Here is a 17279-nt window from a genome sequence, read left to right as displayed (position 1 = left end):
TATACTTATGTCGAGCGTTCATACATTCATACATTTCTGCAGTACAGTATACTATATAATATTTGCTAAACGCTGAAGAGGTCTCTGAAATGAAACCTTAAAGGCTTTTAGTGATTAGAGCAGGTGTACTGTTCGTAGATAATGAAAGAATGTGCTATACAGTATTGGGAGAAGGGAACTTAATCTATACATAGCATTGGTGAACAGAACCTGGAAATAGCTCAATGAATGCGTTAAATTGGTTTAAAAAAAAAGGCTTAATCCATACAGTACATAGTATGTTTGATGTCATGCAGGCCTTGCAAAGCATTTTGGGGAACTGGGAAAAAAATATTAATCTAAACTGGCAGCTTAATTTCCAGGAAAATATTCTGTGAAGAAGGTCGCCGCTGAACACAGCATATTTTCCACGAAAAATGCTTTGGTGAATTTTACTGATCAACATTATTTACCAGTTATGTCACATTTCTAAGAAATCTATATATATAATTCTCTAAGCCGCCGCCAGAGCGGGCATGACACCCATAAAAGCATGCAGGAAGGAGCCACGCCCACACCCATGAAAACACGCAGGAAGGAGCCACGCCCACCAACTCTAAGACCATTGGATACGACGAAAACTCGCAGAGCCACGGCCACCAACTCGGACGCGACGCCTCGGAAAACACGCCGTCATTTCTGTTTGTCTGTGCTATAGGCCACATGCAGCTCTGAGCCACGTTGACTTTTCGGTTACGACGCACGACCGCGTGCAACATCGCAAACTGTTTTACACGCTACATATAGCAATTCGCATCCGCGACAAACTTGCGTCTTCTTAGATGGTCCTGCAGGAACACGGAAAACGTTTCCCCGCCCACCAACACTCCTTATTCCCCGGCCCGCGTCCACCCTCGCTCTCTAGGCATTCCCACTGCCTGCTCATGTGCCCGGACACAACAACTCACCGACCACCCCGTAAGTCGCTTTCGTCTGTGCTAGGAGTCCACATGCATCTCTGAGCCACGTTGACTTTTCATTATTCTTTTCGGTTATGACGCACGCACCACCATCGCAAATTGTTTTACACGCCATGGTCTTAGAGTTGGTGGGCGGGTCTCCGTGAGTTGCTCTTGCGAGCGGGCACATGACCAGGCGGTGTGTATGCTTTGAGAACGAGGGTGGACACGGCAGGACCATGTAAGAAGAGGCATGTTTGTCGCGGATGTGAATTGCTGAATGCAGCGTCTAAAACAGTTTGCTAGGGGTATCCCATGGGATCCTTAAAACAATCCTTTAAAACTGAGGTTAAAACACAATGAAGGAAGCAGTCTTTAAAAACCAATAAGCCCTGTGCCTCTGTTTCATTAGTGTCTCACCTGCTTCACCGATGCAGGCCCTGCAACAGTCGAGACGGTCTCTCAGCAGCTGACCTTCTCTGTGCCTGACTCCACTATAGGCTGCAACAAAATTATGAAAGTACGGGCGCATTTGTTTCACACAAGCTGTGTGTGTGGGTGGGTTAATGTTAGTAAGTTAATTAGTTACTCGAAGGATTTCAAGATTTAATATTCACAAGCGGTAACACTGCAAAAGCAGCCCAAAGAAGAAAAGACAGCTGGCAAAAAGTGGCCGACAAATTAAACGCGTGTGCATTGTACTTACTGAAAGCAGCGTTACAGATTTTGCAAATGTTCATTTTTTACCCTCTGCTTAAAAAACATTTAAAAAGCGTCGTGATTATGCAGCGTATACTACACTGCGGGTTGGTATGCAGCGTGTAAAACAGTTTGTTTGTTGCGGATAATTTGCCTTTTACTATTACACGAAGACAATTTCCTGTTAATACTTCGTTACATTGATATAGCGGTGTTCTCAGTATTCAAAGCGCTATCCACACAGGGAGGAACCAGGAAGCGAAACCACAATCTTCCACAGTCTCCTTACTGCAAAGCAGCAGCACTACTACAGCACCACAAGGCAGTTAAAGAATACACCGGGCTCAATTTTGTTTTCACTTCTGTTTACAGAGATCGGGTCGTAGATAGCATTGTTGCAATGTTACTTTTCTTGGTGTCTTATTACATTACGGATGTTTCACATATTCATTTTTTCCCCTGTGCTTAAAAGACATTAAAAAAGTGTTTCTCAACTGTGACTCCGGAACATCTCAGTACGCAAGCTATATTAAGCATCAACAACAAAGACTCGCTACACCTTAATCTACAAGTACTGACACTTATCCCTACCGACAAAGTAACTTTCACCAGCATGGCCTTCTTCATCACAGACGATCCCGCTTTCAGTCACGGACAATTATATGTTGCTCTCTCCAGAGGTCTATCTTTTCATAATAATAATTAATATCATAAAAAACTGTGTACATGATCTTGCAGACACTGGCTTGCTCATGAACAATTGATTCAATGGAACTATAACAAATCCCTATAGTCTCTGCTGTCTCTCATATTTTCACACTCCAATTCTCAGTTGTACTTTATTTCAACATTTTCCACATTGTGCAGTGATGAAAGCCAGCCAGATTTTGGCACTTCTTCAAAGACATGCTACCATGAAAGAATTCAGCAGCCCATCTCTTGATTGTGGTATAAAAGGGGGACTGGTGCTGGTACCAATCTTCTAGACTGAATCTCTAGAGATATATTGTCAGAAAGTTTTTTTTTTCTGTCCACCCTGGCCATCTGACGTGATCATCGGACTGTTACTTAGAAACTTAATTAAATACATCCACTTTACCTAATTAAACATCTTTCTTATTTAAATGTGTACTATTTATTTAGTTTTGTGTACTATTTATTCATTATTATTATTATCTAAATCGTATGTGTTTTTCTTTGCATGTAACTATTTCTTTGACATGTTAACACTTTGAGGTATACGCTTTGTATGAAAATGTCCTGTAGAAATACAGTAAATGATGTTGTTTTTGTTGATAGTTTGATTCCGTGAGTTTCAGCAAAAATGTTGACTTGGTCATAAAAATATGGTACATACTGCAAATGCTATAAACATGCAATTCACATATTTAAGTGCACAGAAGGTAATATTTGGCCACTTACAAAATCAGCAGCATAGAATGTCCTTTTCAAGTTCAGGTTTAAAACCTTTGACATACCCTTGTAGATCTTTGTGAGTGTGTGTGCAAAAATATCAGAGTAAGATCATAGAAAATTTGTGACAATGAATATAGTATTTATGCGGTAATGTATGTGCACAAAACCATAAGCACCTCTAAAAAGGTATGTTGTGAAAATTACTTACCATTCACTGTGAGGTGTACCCAGCTGCCATTATGAAAGGTGTCGTACTGCTGGTCTAACATCAGGACTTTACATTCATACCAGCCTTGATCGTCAGATCGCACCTGTTCGATGCGTAGAGAAGCTTTGCCAAACAGACTAGACCTACCTAGAATGTGAAAAGAAAAAACTGTGAGAAATATAAAGTAAAAGAGTTGATTTGAAGAGGTAAGTTTGCTACCAAAGATTCATCATCATAGCCCAATAAATTCAAAGTAAACTTTGTATTTAATATGAGAAATTAATTTAATCATACATGTTACAAGTAAACATAAATTTTAAGCTACAAACAAATTCCCAGTAAAGTTTGCTCTAATTCATTATTTTCTTGTTTCACTTTCACTTCATTTTAAAACTGCTAAAGGTTGAATCGGTCACTTTTGCTACACCGCACACAAGTAAAGACTGGGCAGGAGTACTTGGAAACACCTTTGACATTTTTTACTATTCTTGTTGCCTGTTTCTGACATTGGACCAAAGTCAATAGGGTCATAATAATTCTGTGTTACTGACTGGTTGTCACCTTTGTCATAATGCAAATGACAAAACTACAATCAAAAAAACTATTTCAGCTATTTTTAAATACTCACTTTGTCTGAATCTGCTTTATTTTGTGCAATAGTCACTTTATTGTGTAAAGCAGATTAATTGACAGCATTACAAAAGTGCACACATTGATAATAATTAAAATAAGAGCAAGTGATCAGCAAAAATAACAAATGCCACCACAGTAATCTCCCCCATAACTTCAACATGGGCATGCATGCGATTATTAATATTTGGTGTTGTCAGTGTACAAGTAAGGTAACACTCCTGCTTATAATGGAAAAATAACTGTCATAGAAGTACTACAACTAAATCAGTTACATTTAGTGAAGTGTTTAAACTTTAAAAAACCTTTTTCAAATGACATGCATGTTCAGTCTGTGTAAGCACTAAAGAGGTAAAACACAAATGTTACTTTTAGTTAAGTTAGTTTTGAGTAGTTTCTCACAGGACACAGAAAGCTTACACATTCCTTCACTATGTGTCCATGAGTAATTGTAAAAAGTAATGAAATAAGCACATGTATAAAGACAGCATTGTTATTTGTTGTTGTTTTTGTTGTTTAAAAGAACTAATTGAGAAAACAATTACATTTCTTCTCTCTTTGTAGTCTGTTTTAGGGTTATTAAAACTTGATTACTTCTATTATTAACTTCCAAAGCTACTGGAATGTGACTGGAGGACAACAACTTCTCACTTCTTCATACTCAGTTCCCCTCCAGTCCAAATTTTACCTGTCATTTTATCTGCCTCATTTAAATTCACCTGATGACACAGCATCTTCACGTCCGAAGAATTAATATAGTTCAATGTCTAAAAAACTGGGGCTTTAAAATGCCAATCCCAAATTTCCCCAAACTATGCGACTCTTCAATTCCACCCGGGGGTGTAAACATTAACATTATACAAAGTTATTGTCTGTTTTTACCTGCATTATTATCAATCTTTAATTTAATATTGTTTTTTGTATCAGTAAGGTGCTGCTGGAGTATGTGAATTTCCCCTTGGGATTAATAAAGTATCTATCTATCTATCTATCTATCTATCTATCTATCTATCTATCTATCTATCTATCTATCTATCAGAAACACTGATTACAACTGTATTATTTTATACACAACTACCTTAAGCAAAATAAATGCATCAATTGAGAATTATGCTATAGTATTAGTAGTGACTGATGGTTACAATTAGTTTATTGTACCTTAGACTTTAGAAACTTTTGGTTTTCAGTTAAAGTTTACTTTGAGTTCACTAAAAAAAAAACAGTGACACACATGAAATGTTTTCTTTTCATTGCATTAATATATTGCTTATCTCTTGACATTTTTAATAAAAAAGGAAAACTATATGCTGCTTAATATTTAATTTTGTTGTTTATATTTTAAAAATCTACTTCACTAAAACAATGCTTAACTTGTAATGTTGTCTGTCACTAAAAATAAGTCGCTTTCACTATTCTGATAAGGTAAAATGTTATTTTGTCCATCCATCCATCCATCCATTGTCTCCCGCTTATCCGAGTTCGGGTCGCGGGGGCAGCAGCTTGAGCAGAGATGCCCAGACTTCCCTCTCCCCGGCCACTTCTTCTAGCTCTTCTGGGAGAATCCCAAGGCGTTCCCAGGCCAGTCGAGAGACATAGTCCCTCCAGCGTGTCCTGGGTCTTCCCCGGGGCCTCCTCCCGGTTGGACGTGCCTGGAACACCTCACCAGGGAGGCGTCCAGGAGGCATCCTGATCAGATGCCCGAGCCACCTCATCTGACTCCTCTCGATGCGGAGGAGCAGCGGCTCTACTCTGAGCCCCTCCCGGATGACTGAGCTTCTCACCCTATCTTTAAGGGAAAGCCCAGACACCCTGCGGAGGAAACTCATTTCAGCCGCTTGTATTCGCGATCTCGTTCTTTCGGTCACTACCCATAGCTCATGACCATAGGTGAGGGTAGGAACATAGATCGACTGGTAAATTGAGAGCTTCGCCTTGCGGCTCAGCTCCTTTTTCACCACGACAGACCGATGCAACGCCCGCATTACTGCGGATGCCGCACCGATCCGCCTGTCGATCTCACGCTCCATTCTTCCCTCACTCGTGAACAAGACCCCGAGATACTTGAACTCCTCCACTTGGGGCAGGATCTCGCTACCAACCCTGAGAGGGCACTCCACCCTTTTCCGGTTGAGGACCATGGTCTCGGATTTGGAGGTGCTGATTCTCATCCCAGCCGCTTCACACTCGGCTGCGAACCGATCCAGAGAGAGCTGAAGATCACGGCCTGATGAAGCAAACAGGACAACATCATCTGCAAAAAGCAGTGACCCAATCCTGAGCTCACCAAACCGGACCCCCTCAACACCCTGGCTGCGCCTAGAAATTCTGTCCATAAAAGTTATGAACAGAATCGGTGACAAAGGGCAGCCCTGGCGGAGTCCAACTCTCACTGGAAACGGGTTCGACTTACTGCCGGCAATGCAGACCAAGCTCTGGCACTGATCGTACAGGGACTGAACAGCCCTTATCAGGGGGGCCGGTACCCCATACTCTCGGAGTACCCCCCACAGGATTCCCCGAGGGACACGGTCGAATGCCTTTTCTAAGTCCACAAAACACATGTAGACTGGTTGGGCAAACTCCCATGCACCCTCCAGGACCCTGCTAAGGGTATAGAGCTGGTCCACTGTTCCGCGACCAGGACGAAAACCACACTGTTCCTCCTGAATCCGAGGCTCGACTATCCGACGGACCCTCCTCTCCAGGACCCCTGAATAGACTTTTCCAGGGAGGCTGAGGAGTGTGATCCCTCTGTAGTTGGAACACACCCTTCGATCCCCCTTCTTAAAGAGGGGGACCACCACCCCGGTCTGCCAATCCAGAGGCACTGTCCCTGATGTCCATGCGATGTTGCAGAGGCGTGTCAGCCAAGACAGTCCTACAACATCCAGAGCCTTGAGGAACTCCGGGCGTATCTCATCCACCCCCGGGGCCCTGCCATCAAGGAGTTTTTTGACCACCTCGGTGACTTCAGTCCCAGAGATGGGGGAGCCCACCTCTGAGTCCCCAGGCTCTGCTTCCTCATTGGAAGGCATGTTAATGGGATTGAGGAGGTCTTCGAAGTATTCCCCCCACCGACCCACAACGTCCCGAGTCGAGGTCAGCAGCGCACCATCCCCACCATATACAGTGTTGACACTGCACTGCTTCCCCTTCCTGAGACGCCGGATGGTGGACCAGAATCTCCTCGAAGCCGTCCGAAAGTCATTCTCCATGGCCTCCCCAAACTCCTCCCACGCCCGAGTTTTTGCCTCAGCAACCACCAAAGCCGCATTCCGCTTGGCCTGCCGGTACCTATCAGCTGCCTCCGGGGTCCCACAGGACAAAAGGGTCCTGTAGGACTCCTTCTTCAGCTTGACGGCATCCTTCACCGCCGGTGTCCACCAGCGGGTTCGGGGATTGCCGCCACGACAGGCACCGACCACCTTACGGCCACAGCTCCGGTCAGCTGCCTCAACAATAGAGGCACGGAACATGGCCCATTCGGACTCAATGTCCCCCACCTCCCTCGGGATGTGGTCGAAGTTCTGCCGGAGGTGGGAGTTGAAGCTACTTCTGACAGGGGGCTCTGCCAGACGTTCCCAGCAGACCCTCACAACACGTTTGGGCCTACCACGCCTGACCGGCATCCTCCCCCACCATCGAAGCCAACTCACCACCAGGTGGTGATCAGTTGACAGCTCCGCCCCTCTCTTCACCCGAGTGTCCAAGACATGTGGCCGCAAGTCCGACGACACGACCACAAAGTCGATCATCGAACTGAGGCCTAGGGTGTCCTGGTGCCAAGTGCACATATGAACACCCCTATGCTTGAACATGGTGTTCGTTATGGACAATCCGTGACGAGCACAGAAGTCCAATAACAAAACACCGCTCGGGTTCAGATCAGGGGGGCCATTCCTCCCAATCACGCCCTTCCAGGTCTCACTGTCATTGCCCACGTGAGCATTGAAGTCTCCCAGCAGAACGAGGGAGTCCCCAGAAGGTATGCCCTCTAGCACCCCCTCCAGGGACTCCAAAAAGGGTGGGTACTCCGAACTGCTGTTCGGTGCATACGCACAAACAACAGTTAGGACCCGTCCCCCCACCCGAAGGCGAAGGGAGGCTACCCTCTCGTCCACCGGGGTAAACCCCAATGTACAGGCTCCAAGTTGGGGGGCAATAAGTATGCCCACACCTGCTCGGCGCCTCTCACCGGGGGCAGCTCCAGAGTGGTAGAGAGTCCAGCCCCTCTCAAGGAGATTGGTTCCAGAGTCCAAGCTGTGCGTCGAGGTGAGCCCGACTATATCTAGCCAGAACCTCTCAACTTCGCGCACTAGCTCAGGCTCCTTCCCCTTCAGAGAGGTGACATTCCACGTCCCAAGAGCCAGTTTCTGTAGCCGAGGATCGGACCGCCAAGGTCCCCGCCTTCGGCCACCACCCAACTCACACTGCACCCGACCTCCTTGGCCCCTCCCATAGGTGGTGAGCCCATGGGAAGGGGGACCCACGTTGCCATGTTATTTTGTAAATGTCTCTATTTATAAAATGCTAATGGATTTCAGTCAGTTACAGAAAAAAATGGCCATGAAAAACATGATATCCTACCCTTTTTTTATATGTCTCATATGTGACTTTCACAATTCATTCTTTATTTATCTGAACTTATAGATTAAACTTTCACCACTTTCTTCTAAATACTATAAATATATCGTTATTTATCTTTTATTCAAGAAAGTTATCAGAGCAACATGCAATAAAATACGATGTCACACTGTTGTATCCTTTCTGGAATTCATTTTCACAACGTATGCAACTTGCTTTGTTATGGTTGTTCTCGCCTTATGCTAGCTTATTCACTACCCTCCAATATGGTTATTTAATTTTTCAAATGGGTCGGTGCTGGTTTTGCACACATCAAAGGAATACCTTTTTAAACCTATGGACTAGTGAAAGTAGAAATACAAGAGGCCATGCCTTGTCTCTTTAAATAGATGTATTTTTTAAACTTTTGCAAAAGTGACTTTAACAGGAATTAAGGTTTAGATGCTACCTGAGATGGTCTGAATGGCTTATATTAACAGTACAAAAAAAAGCAAACAAAGGTTCACAAGAACAATAAAAAAAATATGACAGTATCTGCTTCTGTATTAACCTCTCATATACAGTGAAAGCAAGTCTTGTTCTGTTTTTTTTTCTATACACCAAAGTAGCATTTCAAAAGTCTAAAAAAATATTTGAGGTTTGCCAGACACAGTGGGTCACTCAGTTAAGCTATTATACCACATCTAAAGGAGGTGCACTCCATTTCCTAAAAATAGGCTTTTCTATTAAAGAAAAAAAAACAAGCATTTTTATTATTTTGTTTTTGCCCATCACCCTTTATATGTTTATGCTAGTTATAAATAAATTTAAAGATCTGCAAGTCAAAGGCAAATATTAGCCCTAAACTGCATAGAAAATGTTTAATATTAAAAAACATGGGTTTTCCAAGCTTCTGCATTAATACATTTAAAGGACATGAGTACAGCTAAATCTCACCTGCTGGCTATGAGTCACAAAAATTGTACAAGGACATAATATGTTTTGCACTAACAACCCCAAGTTCTATCAACCTCTCAATCAACAGACATAGCTGAAAAAGACTGAAGACTCTGCTTAAATCTATAAACAAAATTTTTACTAGATGTTGGTCTTGTTCTACATATTGAAATGTACTACTTAATTTAACTAATATCGGCAATCTTTAACAGCTCATTCTTTTCAACAGCAACATTAAATGAACATAAAAGATGCATAAATTCTGAGAGAAGATGCTTAAATCATTAAAACAGCTTCTGAAAGATGTAAATTAAACTGAGCTACGTGGGATTGTGCAGATTTACAATTGATTCTGTCTGCACTTTGCCTGGCTTAAACACTGAAATTACAATCTAACTACATTAAAAATCACTTCATTGTCTACAAAAGCTAAAATATTTGAAAAAACAAAAACATTTAGGTGACTTCCTTTCTTTAGGCAACTTAAAAAAGTAAAGACAAGAATATGAACCTGTGATAGAACACTCTCAAAGTAGGCTGACACAAGTACCCACTACTAGTGTGTATTTAAAAGAAAACCTTATATACAATGTCACACCATTTGAACATGTGTTATGTTAGATTAAGGACACTGAGAAGGAAATCTCAGAAATCAGCAAAATAATGTTAGAGCTTATCTGTTTGACAGCAGGTACTATCAAAATACCCCTGAAGCTCAGTATGCCGACAGTGCAAAAAGAAAATGAATGCAAAATACAAAATAAATATATTTAAAAAATAAATTATACAAATAAATATATTTAAAAAATAAATAAAAACAAATAAATTTATTTAAAAATAAGTACAAATAAATAATAAATAAACTGTGTGTGATATTTCTTTGTTTTAGTTCACTTTATTTCTTTACTGTACATCTATTTCCTTTTAAATAACATTAACATACAGTTAATTTAGTATACCAGATAAAATTCTACCTTTAATATGAATTTCACAAAAAAATACCAGCATTTTAAAAATTAGTGAGAACTTACAAAAATATTTAATCTTAAAACACAAAATGTGCAAATCTGTACAGGAAAAAGAAAACAAGAAATCTGATTTTCCATTGGTGTGTAAATGACTAATGTGTAAATAAGATGTGTGTAAAACGTGAGCCTACCCCTTTACAACTATTATCCTGAGTGGTGTGTGGTTCAACCAGATAAGTGAGCTGACGTAAACAAGTAGAAGCTGTGCCATATGCTGTGTTTGCTTGCTGACTGAATAAGAAAGGACATGAGATTTTATTGGATCAAGAGAGATGAATACCTCCAAACTCTTGTAGAAAGCCTTCCCAAAACAGTGGAGGCTGTTATAATTACAAACAGATGCCAAATCCATATAAATGCCAATGGTTCTGGAATAGGATTTCCCAAAAGCATGTGCACATGTGTTGGTCAGATGTCTAAACTTTTGTCCATATAGTGTATAATTTTATTACTAAGAAAAGGTTATTACTTTTTGACTTTAATGCTGGGCAAAACCTATTTCTGCATTTATTTTTGCATTTAAATATTGATCTGTTTGTTTATTGTTATTTTATTATATTAAACATCACCATTTCATTTGTAGTAACAATTGCATCAGGTGACATCAGCAAGACATCTGTTTAAAACGGAAGAGAGCTATCCTTCTTGTTCAAGTTTCTGAATACCAAACAAAAAAATTGTGTGGCTCTTTAGTGTGTTTTTCACCATTATTGATGTGTTAACTTAGCTAGTTTCTTTATTATGATTTATGGTTGACATTTTGGGTTTTAGTGTTTTGCATTCATTGATTTTCCTTGTTTTGGCCTCAGCCCATTTTAGACCCTGGTACTCTCTTAACTCCCTGTCCATTTACTTAATTCTGTCACTTCACATGTTCTCAGTACAAAAACAAATATAATGTATTACATCAATTGTGTGTCTGTAAAGTATAGTTCCAGCATAGTCAATTAGGAAAAACAATTGTATAGGACGTACCAAGTATATTTGAGTCATAAAGATGTAGACCATAGACCAATGAAAATATAATGAGAGACCTAGAACAGTTAGACATCTAGAATCTTACCAGCATACTCTGGATCCACATGAGGAGGATAAAATCCAAACTTGATGAAGATAGGTATTGGAACTCCAAACTTGAACCACTCCACCACATATGGAGGTTGCTGGCCACTTACTGGGTGGACCACGTCACATCCCAAGACGACGGTATCGCCGGCCCGAGCCGTCACAAACTGAGGCTCCTCACGGATTCCGTGGGCACCTGAAAAAAACAAAAAACACTGTGTGATCAGCTCTGGTTTTTATGTAACAGGCTTCTCCCATTTCCTGTTGAACAGCAAACATCTCCTCATCTTTATCTTTGGTATTCAGCTCAGTACTCAATCTTTCAAGTTTTATGTTAGTTTTCTAGGTAAGACCATTCTCTATCAGTAACTAGCTCTGCAAGTAATCCAGGTAAACCCAATAGCTAATTCTGTTAGTCCCGTGTTATTGAGCAGGGAAAAGTGGGAGAAAAGTGTTACTGACAGGAAGAACAGTATACACTGTTGTGGTGATGTGTGTGTGAGAGAAAGAAAGGAAGAGAGAGAAAAGGGAAAACACTGATATGGTACCTAAGAGGTTTGCATAAGCCAAGTCTAGAATAACAGGCATTAACACTTAGTCTGAATAGGTTTTGTGATATTCTTTTATACTTTATGTAAACAACAAACACTATACAGTATATGTAAATATGTTATATGAATACTTATAACTAAATTAAATGTTAGCTAAATACATTCAATGGGCACTTTATTATTAAGTACGAATATCTTTTCCAAGGTAGGATCCATTTTTCCCTCCTCACTGGTTCTTCAAGGTACAGTATTTAAAATTTTTTGAAAAGTCCTGAATACATTCATTAGAGTTTTTTTTTTGTCCAGGCTGATGCAATAACATCATGCATTTCTCTCAGATTTTTCAGGGACACATTTGTGCTATAAACCTCTCATTCTACTTCATCCCAGTGGTGTTCCACTGTATTGAAATCTGAGTTCTGTGCAAGCCATTGGAGTAAATGGAAGTCACTTTCATTTTTGTGAAGCCATGACAGTGATGCTCTCTTTGTAACAAGGCACATTAGTCTGTTGAATGTGGCCTTTTTAAAAAGGTAGATTGTAACAGTTACACTGGGCATGATATACACAAAACTGTCCAAAAATCCACACCTCAGACATCCATCGCCCATCTGTTTTCTCAAACCAAACTCTCCAAGTTTTCCACTGGCACATTGCTTTATGAAGCTAAAAGGAAGTTGTGCATTTAATTCAGAAACCAAATAAAAAGATTTTTACCTGAAGACTGAAAAATAAACTCCAACACAAAAGATTCACTTTTCAGAATATAAAAAGTAGATTTTCCTAACCAGAAGGCTTAACCATAATCATAGTCCAAATGGAATCACAAAAGTCGTAAACCAAGAACAACAGCAAAAACACCAAGATGAAAATGGAGTAAAGACAAAAGAGCAAGAGTCAAAACCAGCATGTCAAAGACTAAACTTTTCACACTAGTTCACTGGTTAATCCATATCACAGACAAAGAAACTGATGCTCCTGCATCATAATTAATCAGCTGGGAGTGTCTCTGGGTAAGGTCCCATAACAACTCATTGCCTGCTTGCTGCACCTTTCAGTATATGTATGTGATGCAGTTAGAAATAAACAAAAACATTTTCAAACAAAAAATGAAATTCAAAGTAATTTAAAACATAAAAATTCAAAAATGTAACTTTAAACATATAACCACTCATAAACTACAAAAATATTCACAGGACAAAAAATTTTAGACAGACAAAATGGGTTTTCCATTTCTCAAATGTTAATTAAGAAGGGTATACAGTCAGGAATACTTTGGTACATGGAGGCATACAAATTACAATCAACCAGTATTAATGGGATTAATGTGTGCCAAGAAAATATTCACGAAAAGATTACAGTACCACCATCAGTATGTACCATTGACATAAGGCAGGACAGAGATGGATTCAACATGCTCTGCTGTTTAAATCATTTTCAGTCCCTACCTTCGATATGTTGCTGCAAATTTGAGATTTATCAGAATGACATTTTTTACAATCTTCAATCATTCAATTTTGGTTAGGATGTTCCCTTCGTAGCCTCATCTTCCTGTTATTAGCTAACAAAAACAGAATCCAGTATGGTCTTCTACTACCGTAGTCCACCCTCTTCAAGATCTGACACATTATGCTTTCAGAGGTGCCATTTTGTTGTAAAGATCTATTATTTAAGTACAATGAGGCCTTTTTGTAAAATGTCCATTCTCCTTATTCCCCTCTGACCTCTTCCATTAACAAGGTATTTCATCCACAGAGCCATTGATCACTGGAAAATTTTTATCACACCATTCTGTGTAAATACTGGAAACTGCAGCCCATTAACATCTCAGAAAAGCAGCTGTGTTTCAGCTGGAATTAGTATGTCTGATATTAACATTCACATAGTCAAAATTGCTTGCATATCCTAATAGTTGGTCAAACAACAACTTCTACAAATGTATCAACTGTGACTGCATATATGGTAAATACTGACCTGCTTTCGTGTGATTGACTGTTTGGAACACTAGACTATTTGTGTTAATAAGCTGGTGTACCAAATAGGGTGGTCACTAAGTCTATGAGGAATAATCAGTTGTTTAATTTCATGGCACAACATTCATCAACCCCATATTTCTAAGAAAAAAAGACCATTATCTCATCTTTTCTTTTCTGCCTGCCGGTTATGAAAAAAGCATCCATCCATCCATCCATTTTCCAACCCACTGAATCCGAACACAGGGTCACGGGGGTCTGCTGGAGCCAATCCCAGCCAACACAGGGCACAAGGCAGGAAACAATCCCAGGCAGGGCGCCAACCCACCGCAGGACACACACACAAACACACTCACACACCAAGCCAATTTAGAATCACCAATCCACCTAACCTGCATGTCTGTGGACTGTGAAAACCCACGCAGACACGGGGAGAACATGCAAACTCCACGCAGGGAGGACCCGGGAAGTGAACCCAGGTCCCCAGATCTCCCAACTGCGAGGCAGCAGCGCTACCCACTGCGCCACCGTGCCGCCCATGAAAAAAGCAACTACAGGTATATACTTACTCACATTAGTATATTGACAGCACAAACCTTGAGCAAAAAGGACATAAAGCAGTATAAATAATTTCATGCTGGATACGACATGCATGTACACAAGCTCACTTTAAAAAGTGTAAAGGCCATGAATTGTGTGCCAGCAAGGCGCTGACATACTGTGTACTGGTCAGTGATAAATCACCCTTCTAAAGATACTTAATATTGAGCTATTCCTATTGTGATGACCCATTACAATGATTTCAATATTTATGCAACATACCCTGATCAAGTGTCTCCCCAAAACTCTCTGAGACCCAAGTGGTCTTGATTCTGGACTAAGCAGAAATGTTAACTGCAGCTTTTCCTGCAAGTCATATTATGTGTTCTTATTCATTCCAATTAAGTTAAAAGATAATGTCAACAATCGCCTCTTTACACACTGCTCAAATTTTATTTTTAGTAAGGGTTTTTTTTTATATATAAATACCAAGAGTTGTACATCAAGTGACATTTAGATGAAAGACATGAATTTTCTTTTTTCCTATTCAATGCAGCCTTGTGATTGGCTGCTTTTTCAAACATGATTAATTAGGCCCCTTAGGAGCCCACATCAGCTATATGAGTGGCACAAGTGTCTAGAGGCCAATGGAGATGCACGTGCAAGCATGGGATTGCTTTAGCAATAAACATTTGAAAAAGAACTGAAGCAACGCTGTGGGAAATGGCCTTTAATAAAGATATCAGTGGACATTTGTTATCATCAAAAACCTTAACCAAAAATATAGACAAATGGCAACAGCACAAGCTACAAGGCCAGAGATTAATGCTAGTTAGCTGTTAATTTAAAGACAAATACAACACTACATAAAACACACATCTTAGCACTACATAGAGTACCAAAGTGAATAGTTCAGGTTAGCAAAGGGGAACATACATTGTACCGACAGTAAATGTCACATAACACCAAAGGGAAAAATCATGGCCCATGAAGTGTTTGAAACTTGGGATTGTCATCTGGAACATTAAAACAAAGGTTAAAACAAAAATAGCCAGCTTCATCCAAGGTTAATTTCCACTTTGTTCATAATGCAGTTAAGATGTCCCTGCTTTTATAAAGGAACATAACAGAAGATACACAGATATAATGTTGCCTAGTAACACAGGTAGGCTAAGTTAGATTACAGATAAGCAACACATGAAGAGAGGGAAAGGGCGGAGCAGTGGTTTACACCTGATAAGTGTCATCTCTAGAGGTTTAATGGTCTCAGTGTTATCAGTTAATGCAGTAGTTCTCAAGTTTAGTCTTGGGGGCCCTCTGTGGCTGCAGGTTGCCGTCATATCCAGTTTCATAATCAGTGAGTCATTTTTTCTCTAATTGAGCTCATTGTTTAATTAGCAAAGATTTCTAATCTCCCTCTTATTGTGCTTTCAGAAAAGGCAGTAAGAGATCTGTTTATTCAAGAAATTTTGAAATATTTAGAATTTCTACCATACTTTAAAATACTTAATTCTCTTTGATTATTTTCCTATTAGTTCATCTTTTTCTGTGGAGGTTTCTGTATTCTGATGACAATAAATGGCAAGGAAACTAGAGACAAAGGCAATGGATTCCTTTAGTCTTATAGCTACTAGATACTAGTTGGTATCTACTAGTACTTATTAGTAGAAACCAACTTAAATAACCTGAACATGTGGAAAAGAGGGCAGCACGGTGGCACAGTGGTAGCACTGCTGCCTCGCAGTTAGGAGACCTGGTCCACTCTGCGTGAAGTTTGCATGTTCTCCCCGTGTCTGCATGGGTTTCCTCCCACAGTCCAAAGACATGCAGGTTAGGTGGATTGGTGATTCTAAATTGGCCCTAGTGTGTGCTTGGTATGTGGGTGTGTTTGTGTGTGTCCTGCGGTGGGTTGGCACCCTGCCCAGGATTGGTTCCTGCCTTGTGCTCTGTGTTGGCTGGGATTGGCTCCAGCAGACCCCCGTGACCCTGTGTTCGGATTCAGCGGGTTGGAAAATGGATGGATGGATGGATGTGGAAAAGAGGAATGACAGTAATAATGATAAAAAAAATCTAAAATAATAAACACACACAAGATTAAAATATCAAATTTCCCCCACAAGTAACACACAAGTTTTCAAGTTTGTCAGTTTTTTTTCTGTCAAAAATTTCAGTTCAGTTCAGTTAAAAGCAGATGTCTGTGGGACAAAAACTTGCAGCTACATGTTTACTAAATCACTAGCTAAATCTCTTATACACAGGATCACCCTTATTTAGTGATTATTTACCAGTGGTGCTTGAGCCTCATAGATCCAGCATCCTGGGTTTTAATCATACCCCAGGTAATGGTTTCTGTGCAGTATGTCAATTGACCCTGTTGTCTGCACAGACAAATTCTTTCCTGCATTCCAAATATATATATATATATATAGGTGTGTGTGTGCGCGTGTTAGTGTGTGTGTGTGTGTGTGTGTTACACAACTCTACTGACACTAAACTGGCCTTCTGTAGTTGTGTATGAATGTGCCTTGTGATGGACTAGCAACCCATCCAGAGACAGTTTCTGCCTTGTGCCCAATGCTGCTTAGATGTACTACAACATCCATAACTCTGAAGTGAATAAAAGGATTTGAGAATGTTATTTTGTGTGCTTTAAAAAAAAACTGAATTAACTCAACCTTTACAAAAAAAAAAAAAAAAACAAAAACAATATA

At 40.2% G+C, this 17279-nt stretch overlaps 1 protein-coding gene across 6 annotated transcripts in view; it reads right to left on the bottom strand.

The window, feature by feature from the left end:
* The window catches only part of igsf9ba (immunoglobulin superfamily, member 9Ba), a 288098-nt gene that overhangs the window by 194173 nt on the left and 76646 nt on the right, over positions 1-17279 (bottom strand). For all 6 annotated transcript variants that reach the window (XM_051931889.1, XM_051931890.1, XM_051931892.1 and 3 more), the window contains exons 2-3: positions 11503-11700; positions 3262-3408 (exon numbers count right to left, since the gene is read on the bottom strand). In XM_051931889.1, coding sequence (XP_051787849.1) covers positions 3262-3408; positions 11503-11700 — 345 coding nt within the window. The remainder of the gene's footprint in view (positions 1-3261; positions 3409-11502; positions 11701-17279) is intronic.

This window comes from Erpetoichthys calabaricus, chromosome 9, assembly GCF_900747795.2.
Source record: "Erpetoichthys calabaricus chromosome 9, fErpCal1.3, whole genome shotgun sequence".
Classification (NCBI taxonomy): Eukaryota; Metazoa; Chordata; class Cladistia; order Polypteriformes; family Polypteridae; genus Erpetoichthys; species Erpetoichthys calabaricus.
This window is presented reverse-complemented; position numbering and strand designations above follow the sequence as displayed.